The following is a 17190-nucleotide window of genomic DNA, read 5'->3' as shown; positions in this document are numbered from 1 at the left end:
GAAAGAGAGAGGCCAATTAAGCTGGCACAGAGCTTGTAAGAAACTATGTAGTTCCAGATCATGTTAAATATATTGTAACCACTTTTCTCAATCATGAAGGAATAACCCGTTTATGTTACAATTATAATGTAAGAGGAGGAGATTTCATTCCTTTTGTGATATAAATATCTTAAAATTCTATAGACAAAATTTTGTAGATAGAAAATTAATCATCACTGAGGAACTGTTTTTTCTGAAACAGAAGAGGTTTGTATTGTCACATTTCACAGTTTTTTAAAAAAAATCCTGCAAACTATTTTATTTTGGATAAAGTTGTTAGTGTTGATAGAATTGGGTCTGGTAATGGTTATTGAACCTATTGATTTTTTAAATAAAATTCTGTGCTGTGTTTGTGTGTTGTCATTGACTTTTCTCATGATATTTTATTTAAATAATAATAATAATAATTACATATTGCATGGCTCTTTAACATTGGAACGGAATTGTCGGCTCCCCTTTAGTGTCCCTCTAGCGTTACTGAATTGTCTGGGGAGAGGGAATTTCCCCTGAATGGAAACTTTGTGTTTAGAGGAAATCAACTCCCTTGTTTTACTGTTTTGTGCTGTCTGGGTTTTCTGGCCATTGTCAGCTTTCCTTTCCTAGCCAGGAAATTGCCTGACAGTTTCAATGAAGCTAAATTCATGACTTTCAGCATGCTAGTGTTTTTCAGTGTTTGGGTGCTGTTTTTTCCAGCTTACGTCATCACCAAGGGGAAATACATGGCGGCTGTGGAGATTTTTTTCTATCATGTCCTCCAGTGCTGGGTTGCTGGGTTGCATCTTTTCCCCTAAATGCTACGTCATTGTAGTCAGGCCAGAGCTGAACATTACGGAGCAGCTCATGAGAATAAAAACTGGAAGAATATAATATTGTGTCTTTATAATGAGACATATTGAATTTAAAATCCAGTAGTGTGAATGTTCTAAAAATCCAAGGGTGTTAGCTTAGGCCCTGTCCAGACCGGCCTGACAGGCCAGCCTGGAGGCAATGTCGGGGCACAGCGTCTTGATGCTGTGTGCCTGCCTCCACCCTCCAGGGCATCCTGATGCTGAGCACCACTCCAGATGGTTTGTGGTGTCATGGCATACCTCTGGTGTTGTGTCCAGATGATGCAATGCTGAAGGGGTGCCATATAGCCGTGGCACCCTTGAAAGGCCGGATCAGGGTCATGGCATGAGGTTGCCAAGGCTTTGATCCGGCTAGGAAAGGAGTGGTCTGTTGAGCTCCTTACATAGATAAACCACTATACCTCTTAATGGCTCAATGCTATAGAATCTTGGGATTTGTAGCTTTGTGTGACACTCTGAGAGAGAAGGCTAAATAGCTCATAAAACTAAAAATCCCAGGATTCAATAGTATTGAAACATGGCAGTTTAAATGGTGTCTGTATTATTTCTGCAGTGCAGATTGCAGCCCTGAAAGCCCTTGCAGCTGCATAGGACCTACCCTGTTTCCCCGAAAATAAGACAAACCCATAAAATAACCTGTAGCGTGATTTCTAAGCATTTATACAATATAAGCCATACCCCAAAAATAAGACATAGTGATAGGCCCAGCGTGGAATGGAAGGGGGGTGGGAAGGGAGCGGAAAGATTGGGGCCAATGGTTCTAAAGGAAATGGAGTTGCAAGAAATTCAGAATGGAATTCCAGGTTTGGAGAGTTATGACGATGTTCCAGAAAAAGATGACTTAACTATATTTGAATAAATGTAGATTGTTGTACCATACTTAATAAAAATAAGACATCACTTGAAAATAAGCCATAGTGTGTCTTCTTCAGGAAAAATAAATATAAGACAGTGTCTTATTTTGGGGGAAACATGGTAGTAAAAACCCCACATCTCATTGTGTACTTTGCACAAAGTTCCATGGGATCTGACATTAGAAGGCATGGCAGCAGCCACCAAAACTTCTGAGCTTATTGTGCTTCCTGCATGAGCACATGAGGGTGGAGGTATGGGAGTGACAAGTATAAGAAATTTTGGCGCTGTACAGACGGGCCCTATGGGCGCCGTCGTTACGTGCGAGGGGCAGTGCTTCCAGACACAACTCGTCCCTCGCACGTGACGAGGGCATCAAAATGGCGGTGCCCTGTACATATGGGCACTGCCATTTTGACGTGTCAGACTCCTAGCATCCACACATCCCGGTGCCTTTGTGACACCACAAGTCATTGATGCCTTGCGGCGTCACAACCGCGCTGCAGAAAGAACCTGCTTTTTGCAGGTTCTTTTTGCGACGCGAGGGAGCCGCACGGTTTTGAGGGAGCCACGCGGTTAGTCCACTGCGGTTCCCTCACGCAGCAAACCAGGGCGGTCTGTATCCCGCCATACATACCAATGCCCAAAGATACAAACAATTAACCATAATAATGTTTTATGATGTGTTTTGTAATTAGTTTTAAACTCTATGTAAACCGCTTTGATCTTTTGGAAAAGCAGTATATAAATAAAATTTATTATTTTATTTATTATTAATACAATACACAATCAACAGTCTTCCCCTCCCTAACTCTTCTTGAAATCAGTGGTGTGAACCATAAAACTCCTTTGGCAGCTTCTAACAAAGAAGGATGGCTTGTGTTTATCTTTAGAATGGAATTCTCTTTCTCCCTTCCCACTGCAGCTAGTGGAATAATTCAAATTGCTTTGATTGCGATCATTATTGTAAAAATGTGAAATATCAAGTTACCTAGGTGATCTTACTGTGGTATGCTTATATACAATGTCAAATGTGTGCAAAACAAATATGCATACATATACCTTTATTCTTTGAATTAATAGCTGAGGCACTATTACTTTTATTATTTAAGCAATAAAAACATACAAACATTGAATTTCCCATGGAAGTTTCTGCATCATTACAACTTTAATTACATCTGTACTATTCACACCTCGGTTGAGGTACCAAATTCCAGAGTTCATAAATACTTGAACCAAGCATTGAGAAAAGCAAAATCTTGAATGTCTGTATTTGGATACTATAAATATCCGTGTCCTTTTCCAGCAAATCATGATGCCAAGGAGGAGAATGTATTCAGGGTATCAGTAAACTGAACCTATTTGGACAGGTGGCATTTGAATTTTGGGAGTTATGAAAATACAAAACCTGTGAAGTTAAAATTATTCCTGCTACTAAACCATCACCAGGGGAAGGATTTCTCTCTGTCCTGCCACCATCCTTGCCTTATGAGGACATGAGAGAGCGCCTTCTTGGTACTTGCTCTTATTGCTGCTTTTTTTTTTTTTTGGTCTGCCTGTTCAGGCCCCTGACTTAATTTAAAGCCCTGAAGCTGCTTTAATCAGACAATCCGTGCTTGAAGGCAAGGATACAGGATTGGAGAAATTCTGTTTACACCTCCTCCCCATAGCTGGGCACACAATTATGGCATCAGCACTGAGATACATTGGGGTCCTTGAGAGGTCTTCAGCACTTCTATAATCAATGTGTGTTGGGCTTAGATGAGATATTGGTAGATACTTCTCCTGTCCTGCCAGTTCACACTGAAGCCTGTTTGAGGTGGTTTATGGGAATAGGTTGGGAAGAGGCTTTGGGGCTGCATGGTGGGGATAAGAATACCAAACTGTGAAGCATCAGAAAAAGCACATCTATGTATCTAATGAGCACAACATGCAAGGAAATATTCCTATTTAAATTATGACCATCATGTTTCCTTTATTATTATAGATTCCAAATCTACAGAGTTGCATGCTAGCTGGTGAAGCCTTCAACAATGTAATGGGCAATGTGAGGCTCTGTGTTGGCAGATCTAAGACCCATCTGAAGTGAGACTTACCTAGCCATCTCTGCTGAAAAGCGTTTGAGCAAGGATGTCCAACTGTGCAAATTTACCAGCATGCCTATTTTCAGCATTTCCAGTAAAATCTATCTAGGAGACAAACAACTAAACTCAGTATTTCCTTCTCATTAGCTGCTCCTTGTTGTTCAGCTCTGGCCTCAGAGCAATGATGTAGCATTTAGGCAAAAAGATGCAAACCAGTAACCCAGCAGTGGAAGCCAAGATGGAGAATATCTCCACAGCCACCATGTATTTCCCCTTGGTGCTCAGGTAGGTTGGAACAAATGACACCCAAACACTGCAAAAGACCAACATGCTGAAAGTGATAAATTTAGCTTCATTAAAAATGTCAGGTAACTTTCTAGCTGGATAAGCCACAAGGAAGCTGACAGTGGCCAGGAAACCCAGATAACCCAAGACACAGTAAAACAAGGCAGTTGAACCCTCATTGCATTTCAGTATGATTTCCCCATCCAGTGAATGCATGTCCACATCTGGAAAAGGAGGAGAAATAATCAGCCAAGCTATACAAATGCCTGCTTGAACAAAGGAGCCAGAAAGGATAATAGAACTTGCCAGTTGTTTCCCCATCCATTTCCCCATCCTGGATCCTGGTTTGGTAGCCAGGAATGCCGAAACTACTGTGATGGTTTTTCCCAAAATACTGGAAAGTGCCACAGAGAAAATGATGCCAAAAAACATTTGTCGGAAAAGGCAGGTCACCTTTCCTGGCTTCCCAATGAAGAGGAAGGAGCAAAGGAAACAGAGAAGAAGTGAAATGAGAAGGATGTAAGTGACACTCTGGTTGTTGGCTTTGACGATGGGAGTATCTTTGTGCTTCACAAACATTCCAAGGACTATAATTGTGATCAAAGAGAAAAAAACAACCAACATAGATAAAATAATCCCTAAAGAGTCTGTGTACGCAAGATAGCTTAGAATTTTAGGAACACACTGAGTTTGTTCCTTATTTGGATATTGTTCCTTGGGACACTGAACACAGGAATCCATATCTGTGGAGAAAGAATTGCATTTAAATAGTATATAGTGCCCATGCACATGCACATATACTACCCTTGTATTACACTGATATGTCTTTACGTCATGTTTCCTACCTATCTGCTGAGAGATCATCCCTTGTGGACACAAAACACAATCGTAACAGCAAAATTTCTCTCCCTCCTTCTTTTTCTTTCTATAGCCAGGATAGCAGTTGTCATTGCACATAGAACGGGGCAGCACCTGTCCAGAATCATGGATATTGATTAGTATTATTATCTACAAAATCTAATTATTCCAAAATATTGTGTCACTTTCACCAAAGCACATTTCAATATTATCTCCTCTGGTTTATTAAAGAACCACTGCTTTATTAGAGGGAATCCCTTATACGGAATATGTTTGCCCTTGTGGAGAGAGTTCTGAAGAGTGTCTATCTCATGTCCAATTTTTCTGTACCTTTTACTAATTTATTTCATGTTTACTACTAATTAAGTTCCCAGGCAAGTCTGTCAAATGAAACCTGGTGCACATACTAGGAGATTCTGATAAAAAAAGTATAACAGAAGCAGTTCTTCTTTTCCACTGCTAAAATGTGAAAGGCTATGATATCTAAACTTGTGCAACAGGTAGTTCTGCCCACTGGCCATTAAGACCCTGACTGTTTTTATAGATGACATTAATATTTTTATATGTTATATTATGCATGATTGTGGCTCATGTGATAATAATAAAGGTAAATTTAAAGAGAGAAAGAAAGAGAACTCATATAAACATTTAATTTTGTTTTTATTATCATGCTATTTTTAACAATTAATATATTTGTAGGATATATTATATGCTTTAAATTATATGTTTTATAGAGTTATTTTAACATATTTATGTATTTAATCTGTTGCCTGATTGTTTCTGGGCTGTAATAAAAGGTTTTTGTTGTTGATGAGCATGCACACCTTGAAAATGTATTTTCCACTAACAGCAATTTGTTGTGGCTGGGGAGTTTATCACATGGGAGGAATTTCTCTTAATTTCAAATGAAAAGAAAGTGGGGCCAGAATGCATTCACGTGAACTTGCTAGTTCAAACTGACTTCCCATTGCCTGAAAATAGCTTGCCATTGCCCAAAATTGTGTGTGATCACTTCTCATGCAATAACATGAAACCCCATGATTGCGTTCAGACTGACTTCCCATTGCCCACAATTGCATGTGGTAGTATATCACGCAATAATGTTAAACCCCATGACTGCGTTCAGATTGCCATTGGATTATACTTCCAATTTCCCTTGTCTAATAACGTCCTGGGTAAGCCAAGCTCTATCAGACTCTCCTGAATGTCATATATCTTGCACACACAGGAAAAACATCTCTCTTGCTCCCATGTTATGCAATTGTCATTGTAGCCAGAAGAAGTCAGCACATGTCTAGAATTATGGAAGCAGATAAACTATAGGAGGAAATTTCTCAGAGATCTCACACTGGGTAGATCAGGGCTGTGAACACAAAGGAATAAGGGGATACATTTGGGAATTAAACATTGATAGGGTTTCAAAATTTGATTAATGCATCAGTGGCCTAGATTCAATTGTTAGTTACAAATAGGGTACACCCATTAAACGAATGGTACTTGTAGTCGTGTTGACTTGCCAACTTTCCATTGATTCTGTGGCTCTGCTCTAGTTTGGACTAAAATTGAATTCATTTATGCCATTCTGAATAGTAAGATATTGATGCTACTCTAAAAGTGACTGTCAAAATTGCTTTGTTAGTTCATGCAGATATACGAATGACTAACAAGGTGGGAAAGATGCAACCTGAACCTTGATTTTCACCCAGAGATAACTTTAATGAAAATATTGTGTCATATTTTAACATCTTCAAAAGCATTAAACTTCATTTATATGAAGTGACCACTGAGAGCTACACTTCAGGGCACAATACCATGGTCCCATGATCAGAAAGGCCTCCAGGTCCAGGATAATATGATTTCTACAGTTTGATGTATAATAATACACTAAACCCTGGGAAGATAATTACATCCAAAATCTTAAAATATCTCACTGGAGAAGTGCTTACACCAGTGGACATTGGTATCCTGCTCTTCACTGTAGACAAGGTTTGGAGTTGCAGAGTGTGTGAGCCTTTGCTGGACAGACTCCAAAAACCAGTCACCATTGTCAGGAGCAAGCAGTATCAAGCACCAATCCAGAATCAAAACCATAAATCAGAGTCAGGACTAAGGAACTAAGGGTAGCCAAGTCATTAAACAGTCCAGGGGTTATCAATCTGTACACTTAGATAAGCTGAGCTGTCAAGAGGAAGATTGATGTTGTATTCAGCAAGGTACCTGATGGCTGTAACTTTCTTTTATAGCCAGCATGTTCAGCCAATGCCCAGGTTCCAGCAGCATTCAGGGAGAGGGTTCCACAGCTGTGCTCCTCTCAGTGCCTTGACTGCAGCCTTTCACTTCATCTGCATGGTCTGGGCCTGACACCTAAGCCCTCCCCCTTTCTCTGGGCCTGGGGGGGTCTCTCCTCCAGCTTCTCTTCCTGCTGAACAGAAGGAGGATTTGGCTGGCTGTTAGCATCTACAGTGACTCCTTGGTTTCTTTTCCAATTAAGATGAACTCTCAAGAAGGGGCATGACAATTGGTGGTCAGTGGAGCAGAAAATCCATTTCAAGCTTTACCCTTCAAACCTTAAAGGAGTTATCCATAGTGTTGAAATCTGTCTTCTAATTAAGTTCTGCACTTTGGATAGTTCCTTTAAAGTCTAGATTGAATTCCATGTCACCATTCTACTAACAAGAGAATTTGATCAAAAAGAAGAAAGTGGCACAACAGGGGAGACAAGAACTCTCTCTCTCTCTCTCTCTCTCTCTCTCTCTCTCTCTTTTTCTCTCTCCATCCTAAAGATGAAATTATGAAGTCAAAAATGTACTGTGAAGTCTCTTAGAACAATTTGACAATTTAGATGAAGTTAAGATGATTAACCTCACCATTCCTTTTTATTGTTTCTTTTTTAAAAGAATAGAATTGTAATAAAATGCCATCAAGCATAATTCAGCATCCAGAGAAGCAAGCAGAGGAATGAAATTTGCTTATAAATGATCTTGTCATTTGATATACTCAGAGATTTATATCTGTGACTCACCTGATTAAAGATTTTGTGCCACACAATTTGGTCATCATTAATGGTTAATTCTTGGCCTAGGGGAGCTTGAGGATCCAGTCTTCCAACTTTGACTCTAACCACTGAGCCATTGGGCAACATCAGCCAGTTTGTAACATCAAATCCGGTGACTAATTCTCTATTTTTGTTGAAATGCACTGTCTCTCCAACACTGTTATTGAATGAGATGCTACTTAGAAAGTGATGGACCTAGAAAACATTTTAAAAGGGGAAATGGGGTTTAAAATTTTGAAAATAAGCTTCAGAAAGATCTAACTCAGTGGAAGTCCATATATACAATGATGTTGTATTTCTAGTTGTCATTTTCCTACAGTTGACTCCTTCCAAGTAATCAGTTATGAATAAAAATACAGTGGGCTCTTGTTATCTGCTGGAGTTTGGTTCCAGGACTCTCCATAGGTAACAAAGTCCGTGGATGCTCAAGTCCCATTAAAGACAATGGCATAACAAAATGGTGCCCCTTACAGAAAATGGCAAAATCAAGGCTTGCTATTTGGAATTTATACTTTTAAAAAATATTTTCAAGCAGAGGATACTTGAATCTGTGGATAAAAAAATCCATAGATAAGGAGGGCTGACTGTATTAGTTATGAATAATAACTATTTTAAAATCTAAAGATGGTTAGTGTGGACCCATTAGAATCAATGAAGTAACTCATTATGAACTTAAAACACAATGATTTCACTGGATCTACACCTAGCAAGTTTAGATCCCAAATACCAACATGGTCAGAATTATTATTCCAAATCTATTTTCCATACCAAACCAATTTTCTGTAATTGTATTATGCAGAACTGCCATCCATTTTTCCCTCTGCATCACAAGCTAACCTCCCCTTCAAAAAAAAGCATTAAATTTTAATTACCACCCATGGTTGAAAAGCCCATTTCCATCCATGTGCCAACCTTCTGTGCTTCGAAATGGATTTGTATCTAGCATGCAATGCATGTGCCACAGCATAGACAGCATTGTAGACACTGTAACTGTGCCCTGTCATGGACATTTCAAACAAAGGTCCAGGAAGGATCGCAAGATTTTCCTCCCCAGTACAGGGTTTCTCCTCCTCCTTCCCCTTAGAAGGATTTAGAGAACAACTGAATGCTTGTTCCCAAAAGCCCAGGATGAAACCATCTCGCCTGCTCCAAGAAGGTCCAATTGACTGAGCAAATTCTTGGAATCCTTTGGGCTGATTGGAGTGAACAGTGAAAGATATGGAACCATGAAAGGTTTCTATGTCCCAGTCCTTTTGAATAATAGATGATTGAAAATCCCAGTGGGAGGTAACAATCCACATTCTGCCCAGTGGAGGTGATACCAAGAAAGTTGCCGTAAACAGTAGTACTCTCAAAGAACCAAAGGACGGGGTTTCACCATATACAAAAAATACATTGGCTTTTCCTGCAGTAAAGTTGTTATAGATTTTCCCCTGATTAAAATATACATCTGGTATATTGTCATTATAAGACCAGTTTGGTAATCTGTATACGAAGGAACAGCAGATTCCATTCTGGGAAAGCATTGGCACCATTGTTTGTAAAAAACTGTCTCCTTTGTCATCATCCACAGCAAAGAGCCCAATCCATGTCCATCTGAAATGCTGAAGTAACCTTACAACTCCTCTGTACTGTTGGGTTTCATTTGGGACCATCTGATACAAAAAGGGGACATGGAGTTTGGCAGGATATGATGGCAGAAATGATCCATATGTGAGCTGAAATCAAATTTAGGGAGGAAATTCAGATAGATTATAAAACAAGATAGTCTTAATCAGAGGGAAAAGGAGAGGGAAGCTACAGCAATGGCAAACAATTATCTTTGAGCTCAAAAACACAAACACTCCTTTTGTCTCTTCAAAGACAGAAATAAACATAGTGTGCCTCTTCCTACAACTTACCTGTGGAGCCTTGTAATTTGCTGAAAGGATGGCCACATTGGCAGAGATTTCAGAGGTACATCCTCCAATGAGAGCTATCAGATTGTTCTGGTTGTGGCACTTGAAATTGGGGACAAACCTATGCCGTGTTGAAAAGAGGCTCAAGGTAGCCTTATAAATCATTCTTGCTGTGTAGTAGCTGTTGAGAATGTGGAACCCCAGAGAGAGATTGGATAAGATTTTGGGATTTTCATTTATCTCTTTGACAGCAAATGCCAAGGCCAGGATGTGCTGGTAGTTCTTAGGCACTGATCTGCAAAAAGCATTGCACATTCTTTTAACAAGTAATCACCACAAGAACAACTTATTTTTTTCAAATGTGAGGCTTAATTCAAATTACACTGAATCAAATGGTAAGAAGTAAATCATCTGAAAAATATGTTTTTCTCAGGAATAGTTTTTGGATCATTCCTGCATCCTGCACTTATTATGTTCAATTTCTTTGCACACAAACAGTAATAACAAAAAGAACCCAGGAAGGTAGTCCTAAGCACACTGGTCATATGTAACTTAACCTTTTTTTCAAAGAAAATTCTAAGCTTCACATATACCCAGAGAGAGAGAGAGAGACAGACAGACAGACAGACAGACATTTGCCCCAATATGCATCTTCTTACACTTGCTTATTCTGAATCTCTTTTGTCATTTTCCTCTTCTTCCTCCCAGTTTTCAAATATTGTTTTGGAGGTGCTTGCTATAAATTTTTCTTCTAAATAATTTAATATCATTAGCAAACACAGCCACCAGACTATGCCACTGCAACCCCAGGTACAAGTTTAAAAGTGTCAGTCCTGATATAGGCCCTTGAGGGACCGCATGGCACATATCCCTCCATTGCAAGAAATGATCATTTATTCCTACTTTGCTTGCTGCTCTTTAATCACTTTTCAATATGTAGGAGGACTTCTCATGTCCCAGGACTACTATGTTTGCTCAGGAATCAAAAGACTACCTGGGGTATGTAGCAAGCCATTAAGCAGTAAGCTGTTGCTGTTGTTTTTAATAATGGTTTAATAATCAATAGTGGAGGCAGTGAGATTCCATCATGAGAAATTGAAAAGAAAAAAGACAAAGAACAGGGTGGGAAGAGAGTGGCATGGAGAGTCAGCTCAATGTAGTGCCGTTAATTGGGCAGCTGCCTTTCCAAACCTGCCTTCCTGCTTCCCCCTCCATGCTTTCACCACCTCTTTCTCCTCATGGCTGGAATAAAGATGATGGCACTGATTGGCAGTGTAAGGGAGGGAAGGAAGAGCAGGAGGGGGGAAAAGGAGGGCATGAGAGGGCAGCTGTCCATGAGACTTGATGCCAACTCACCCACACCTGCACCTGTCTTGCTCATGGTGGCATCCCATGGTGGCTTTCTGCCATTGCTGAATATTTGTGGGGTTGGGTGCCACTCAGCAGGTGAGGAGTTTGCTTTGCTTTGAGTAGTAGGTGATAGTGGTCTCTCACCACGCTGGTAAACCTCAAAGAGGGAAAAGAAAGAGAGTCCTCTAACTTCTGAATGCAACGAATAAATATTTTAAATAAAATAAATCCGCCTTGGTGCTATTTATATTATTATTATTAATAATAATAATAATAATTTTATTCCTCACCCTATTTTCCACAGAATTCCAGAGACCAATAATGCCAGTTTTAACTGTTTAAGTACAGTCAGTCTTCCACATTTGGAAGTTGGCCATCACCACCCCTTGGTGATTTTTCCTGTTCCTGACCAAAGCTGGATGCTGTAGTATGAGTGTGTGCATAGCAATCTCAGTTTGCACACAGCAGCCTCCTCCTGAAGCTAGAAGGCTTCCATGTCAATGGACATACAAGAGTCTCCTGCTTTTGAAGTGGGGAGTAAGATCCTTCATACTTTCCACTCCCAAAGCTGGAAACTCTTGTATGCCCATTGAATCCAAAACTTCTCATTTCAGGAATGGTGAGCAAGAATGATCCTACTCCTCACTTTCGAAACTGCTGTGAGACCACAAACTAAACATGCATCAACAGTGTGATACGGCAGACAAAAATGCTAACACAAATCTTGGTTACATTAACAGGTCTATAGCATTCAGATCGAGTGAAGAAGTCCCACTCTATTTTGGTTTGGTCAGATCTCACTTGGAAAGCAGCACAATAATTCTGAGCACCCACATTTCTCCCTATAAGACCCACCACACCTTCTCCTGGAAATATTCCCATTTCTTCCCACAGTATTCCCGCACCACCATCTCCAAAGTATTTCCCCATCACTAAAGTATCCGTGCCCAGTTTCTCCTCACAATAAGTCTGCATTTGACGCACTAGGTACTGGAGCCTAATACCAAGTATGGCACAATCCATTGTCAAACAAACTGGTTTTTCCCCCCATATATCTCTGGCCAAAAGTGCAAACATAGTTTTTATTTCTAAACCATTGAAGGGTATCCTAATGAATAAAAGCACACACACACACACACACACACACCACACCAGATTTGAGTAATGAGGGAAAATGTACACAGTGGGTTGCGCTGACATCAGCAGAGAATATGGACAGCATTCTGACAATTCAGTATATTTAATTTTCTTTTGCCATTTACAAATATGGAGCTGGTGAAGAGGGCTCTCTCCTCTTATACTGGGATCCACTGGGAGAGGCGGGGAAACACAAATACATATTATTATTATTATTATTATTATTATTATTATTATATCTTTTTAAAAAATAAATATCAGCATTAACTGAATGCAGTTCCAGATCAGTTAAACCTGATTTCAAAAAACAATGTGCCACCAAAGAAGCACTAAACTTTTTTGTGTATAAAATATGTGCTGCATGTGTTTTTATACACTGTCCATTCATTTTATCATTCCATCGCTTTTTAATACCACTATTGGGCTATTTATTTACAGTTACAACATATACACTTGAAATAACAGAAACTACATTAATTGCACAGGTTTTGCTAGCATGAAGGCTACAATTTATAGAAACAGGCTGCCAAGGAGTATGGAAGTGGAAAAAAAAACTTGGGAACTACTGATATTCTCTCCATATATATACAGGTACTTTAAAATAACTCCAAAATCTAGTGAGAAGGGACATAGCAGAAGGCATTTTGATACTTATTCAGCAAGGCCTGTCTTATTATATGGTTAACAAACCTATTTTAAAAAAAAATACTTTTCAACAATTTAGTTGAAACAGACATTAAACTTACTGTTGCGTTCTTAAACACTGGCACAGAGCATGATTTCATAGACATGTTATAAAATCAGCAATTTCATATATGAGTTCTCTTCGTTACCATCCGGTTGCAATTTGTTTGCTTCCGTTTTGTTTTTACTTCAACTCTTTCTGGGTTTGTCAAAAACATGTCCTGCCAAACTAACCTCATATCTTTTGTTTATGATAGGGTCACTAGTTTAGTAGATTGTGATAATGCATTAAGTATCCTTTATATGGATTTCAGCAAAACATTTGAGAGGTTCCCCATGATGTGTTGATTAAACATGGAGGAGATGGAAACACTATCAGATGGATCCATAATAGGTTGGAAACCCATCCTGAAAGATTTGACACCAGCGGCTGTGGTTCAAACTGGAAGGAGGTCTCCTTTGCGCTGACTACTATAATCCAAAATTGCATACCTAATTGTTTGCTTGCATTTTCTTTGTGCACATTTTATATTTTTCAAGTTTGACTCACTTGGGCAAGACCTCCAGTTTTTGGAGGATTTTTTTTTCTTCCTTTACACTTATCCTTGCTTATACTCATCATCATCTGGATTTCAAACTTCCCTTCTTGAGCTGTGATATGTATTCTAGTGCATCTTCTGTTAATATGGTTTTGAATAGAACCCAAATGTCAAAGGCAGATTTAACCCTTTTTATTACTTCCCCATAACATCCTTTTACCAGTTTCCTCATTTTTCTAAAAAAAAAAAAAAAAGGCTATTTCAGAAATCTTATCTTTTTGTCATTCCTAACATGCATTTATCTGGTCAAATATAATTAAAGTCACTTGTTACAGGTTGGCTCTCCCTTACCTGAAATGCTTGGAACCAGAAGGGGTTTTTTTTTGGGGGGGGGGGGATTTTGACCTTTTTTTAATACCAGCATTTATATATACATACATAATGAGGCATCTTGGAGATGGAACTCAAGTCTACACACAAAATTCATTTATGTTTCCTAGACACCTTATACACATAGCCTGAATGTAATTCTATACAATATTTTTCAATACTTTGGTGCATGAAACAAATTTTGTATACACAGAACCATCATAAAGCAAAGGCGTCACTATTTCAGCCCCCCATGAAAAACGTTTCAACTTTTGGAATATTTCAGAGTTTGGACTTTTGGATAAGGGAGACTCAACTTGTATTATTCCTTCTTTTTTATTTATTTATTTCTCTTTTTTCCTCTCCTTTTATTTTATTTTATTTTATTTTTATTTTTATTCAACCTTCCTAACTTCATTCCCCATCTCAAGACCTGAAAATTTTGATGATGAAGGCAAGGAGAAATCCCTTTCTAAATCATTTTGAGGATTGGTATTGACACTCACAGCAGTTCTGTGGTGAAGTGAATAAATAAATGATACCAGATGTAAGGAGTGATTAAGCAAATTATATCAAGTCATTCATATTACCTGAAGTCAGAGACATATTAGTGCAATTGAAGGGAATCTTCATTAGCAGTTGACATGAGAAAAGGTATTACAAAGGCAAAATGCAAATGGTAACCTTGCATAAACCCACAGACATTTCAATGCAATATTGCAGATGCTTCATATTTGTAGCTGGGTGCCAATATGCAAGTTGTTGTTGTTGTTTTTAAATCTATCTATCTAACTAACCATTCATCTATGAGGATGAACATCTGTTGGCAAATATAGGCAAATATGCACATACACGCTTTGGAAAATTGAATTTATTTTGGTTCCCTCCCAAATCTGTTTTACATTTCAGCAATAAACCCAAAATTCACCCTATGTCAGAAATAGCACTGGCACACCATTACCAACAACAGAAAAGAATGAAACATGGTTTTATTTCTAAATAGTAATATGAAATGAGACATTTAAAATTCAAAAGACATGGAAGTACATGAGCAAGGTCAGGGAGTGGATCATCATGGAAATTTTCAATGAGAATATAATCTAGCATGTGAATGTTTCATGAGGATGCATTCATTCCAGTGGGATTATAAATGGTAATTTATTAGAGAGTTTTACCCAACAGGAGCAATGTTAGGTAAATTACATACACACACACACCACAGCAAAACAATTATCATGAACGCACAAATATTTCAGAAATACAAAGTGTCTTACATAGTTAGTTCAGTCAATGTCCGTGAAGGCTCTCTCATGAAAGACACTTCATCATTGAAAAAGGCCACTTGTGAAACAATAGCACCAATAATGAGATCACCTGGCTGGTAAAATTCATGAGGAATATGCAGAGGATCATCAGGTATGGAGCAGTTCATCAAAAGTGGTTTGCATATGATACGACACAGCAGAACAAGCAGGCATATTGCCACTAGCATGAGCCTTTTGAGAAAGCTTCTCCTCCACACACAGAATCCCATGTTTCCCTCTACAGCATGATCTCTGCCTCTCAACGCTATTGTTGCTGCTTCTGTGAAATAATGGAGGATCCCATATTACCCAGATTTATAGCTTCTGTACCACACCTGAACAGATCTACCCTAAACTGATATTGACAGTTCCTGACTCCTTCCTTTAGCTTCTAATGGTGGTATATTATCTTTGTCTGTTACACACACACACACACACATTCAGCTAGATGTAATTCTAATTTTTGCATGGTGCTGAAAAAGAAAGCAATCAAATTTTATACATTTTTTGTTGTTATAAATTATAGTTTTTTAAGGGCTTTGATGAAAAACAATTAGGCTGACTATTAATCTTGCTAATGCACCCTGGAAATCCTCTGTGTAAAAGAATGGACACTGTAATTTTGACAATGATAGGGGAGATGATGGCTTCCTCGGGGTCATTGTTAGCATCGGGGTCTTGTTAATCTTTGTTTTCAGCCTTTGTTTTTAAGTGCTGCTAGTTTTTGAAGTTGCGTCAGGCATGAGAAAACTCACAAAGATATTTTCCTCAATGCTGTGAAAAGTAGTTTTCTTTTGTGAGGGGCAAGAAATGAATGGCACACCGCTGGTCAGTGCAGGTCTCTTCTGTTCAGAGGTAGCGTAAGGCTCCATCTACAGTGAAGAATTAATGCAGTTTGACACCACTTTAACTGCCATGGCTCCATCCTGGTGGCGCCCTGGTGGCGCAGTGGTTAAATGCCTGTACTGCAGCCATTCACTTGAAACCACAAGGTTGCGAGTTCAAGACCAGAAAAAGGGCCCAAGCTTGACTCAGGCTTGCATCCTTCCGAGGAGGGAGCTAAAATGAGTACCCAGACTGTTGGGGGCAAATTAGCTTACTTGTTAATTAGCTTACTTGCTGTTCACTGCTATGATCTTTGGAATAGCGGTATATAAATAAAAATAAAAAAACAAATCCTATGGAATTCTGGGATGTGTAGTTTTGTGAGATATTTAGCTAGGGACCTTGAAACTGTGGTACACGCTCTGGTAACCTCTCATCTAGATTTCTGTAATGCGCTCTACATGGGGCTACCATTGTACCAAGCCCGGAAGCTTCAGCTAGTACAAAACATGGCAGCCAGATTGGTCACCGGTGCATCCAGGTTTGACCATATAACACCTATTCTGAAAGATCTCCACTGGCTGCCTATTCGCTTCCGAGCACAATACAAGGTGTTGGTTATTACCTATAAAGCCCTATATGGCTTGGGCCCGAGTTACTTGAGGGACCACATCTCCCCATATAATCTGCCCCGCACACTCAGGATGTCCGGGAAGAACTTGTTGGAAATTCCATCTTACAAACATGTTTCTACCTCCCAAATGGCCTATTCAGTGGCAGCCCCACAAATTTGGAATGGTCTTCCTGAGGAGCTCCGTCTTGTGACCTCTCTGGTAACATTTTAAAAGAGGCTCAAAACCTTCCTCTTCTGTCAAGCCTTCCCCCCTGTAAAATGAAGCTGTGTATTCCCGTTCCCATCGATTCTCTGCCTTACCCTGTTGAATGATTGTGTTCAGATTTTGTATAATTTGTATTAGTGGATGTTATTTATTTTTATCTATTTTATGAGATGTTTTTAATGGTTTTTATATGGTCTGTAAACCACTTCGATCTATGGAAAAGC

The 17190-nt window shown here is 39.1% G+C and overlaps 1 protein-coding gene across 1 annotated transcript; it reads right to left on the bottom strand.

The window, feature by feature from the left end:
- Window positions 1-3949: 3949 nt before the first annotated feature.
- Window positions 3950-15490, bottom strand: LOC149303510 (vomeronasal type-2 receptor 26-like). The gene is made up of 6 exons (XM_089480749.1): window positions 15273-15490; window positions 9923-10214; window positions 8894-9739; window positions 7989-8216; window positions 4954-5080; window positions 3950-4851 (listed from the first exon to the last, which is right to left on the bottom strand). The coding sequence occupies exons 1-6, from the start codon at window positions 15488-15490 to the stop codon at window positions 3950-3952; spliced, it is 2613 nt and encodes an 870-aa protein (XP_089336875.1).
- Between the last annotated feature and the right edge of the window lie 1700 nt (window positions 15491-17190).

This window comes from Sceloporus occidentalis, unplaced genomic scaffold (genome assembly GCF_023333645.1).
Source record: "Sceloporus occidentalis isolate IW3139 unplaced genomic scaffold, rSceOcc1.0.p SCAF_14, whole genome shotgun sequence".
NCBI classification, from domain to species: Eukaryota; Metazoa; Chordata; class Lepidosauria; order Squamata; family Phrynosomatidae; genus Sceloporus; species Sceloporus occidentalis.
The sequence above is the reverse complement of the archived record's forward strand: the minus strand, read 5'-3'. Positions and strand labels throughout refer to the sequence as shown.

Coding starts and splice junctions, on each gene's coding strand:
- LOC149303510 (XM_089480749.1), bottom strand. CDS start 15,490: ATGCTAGTGGCAATATGCCTGCTTGTTCTGCTGTGTCGTATCATATGC. Junction 10,215..15,272: donor ACATTGACTGAACTAACTAT/GTAAGACACTTT, acceptor TGCTTTTTGCAG/ATCAGTGCCTAAGAACTACC. Junction 4,852..4,953: donor GATGATCTCTCAGCAGATAG/GTAGGAAACATG, acceptor CTTTCTCCACAG/ATATGGATTCCTGTGTTCAG.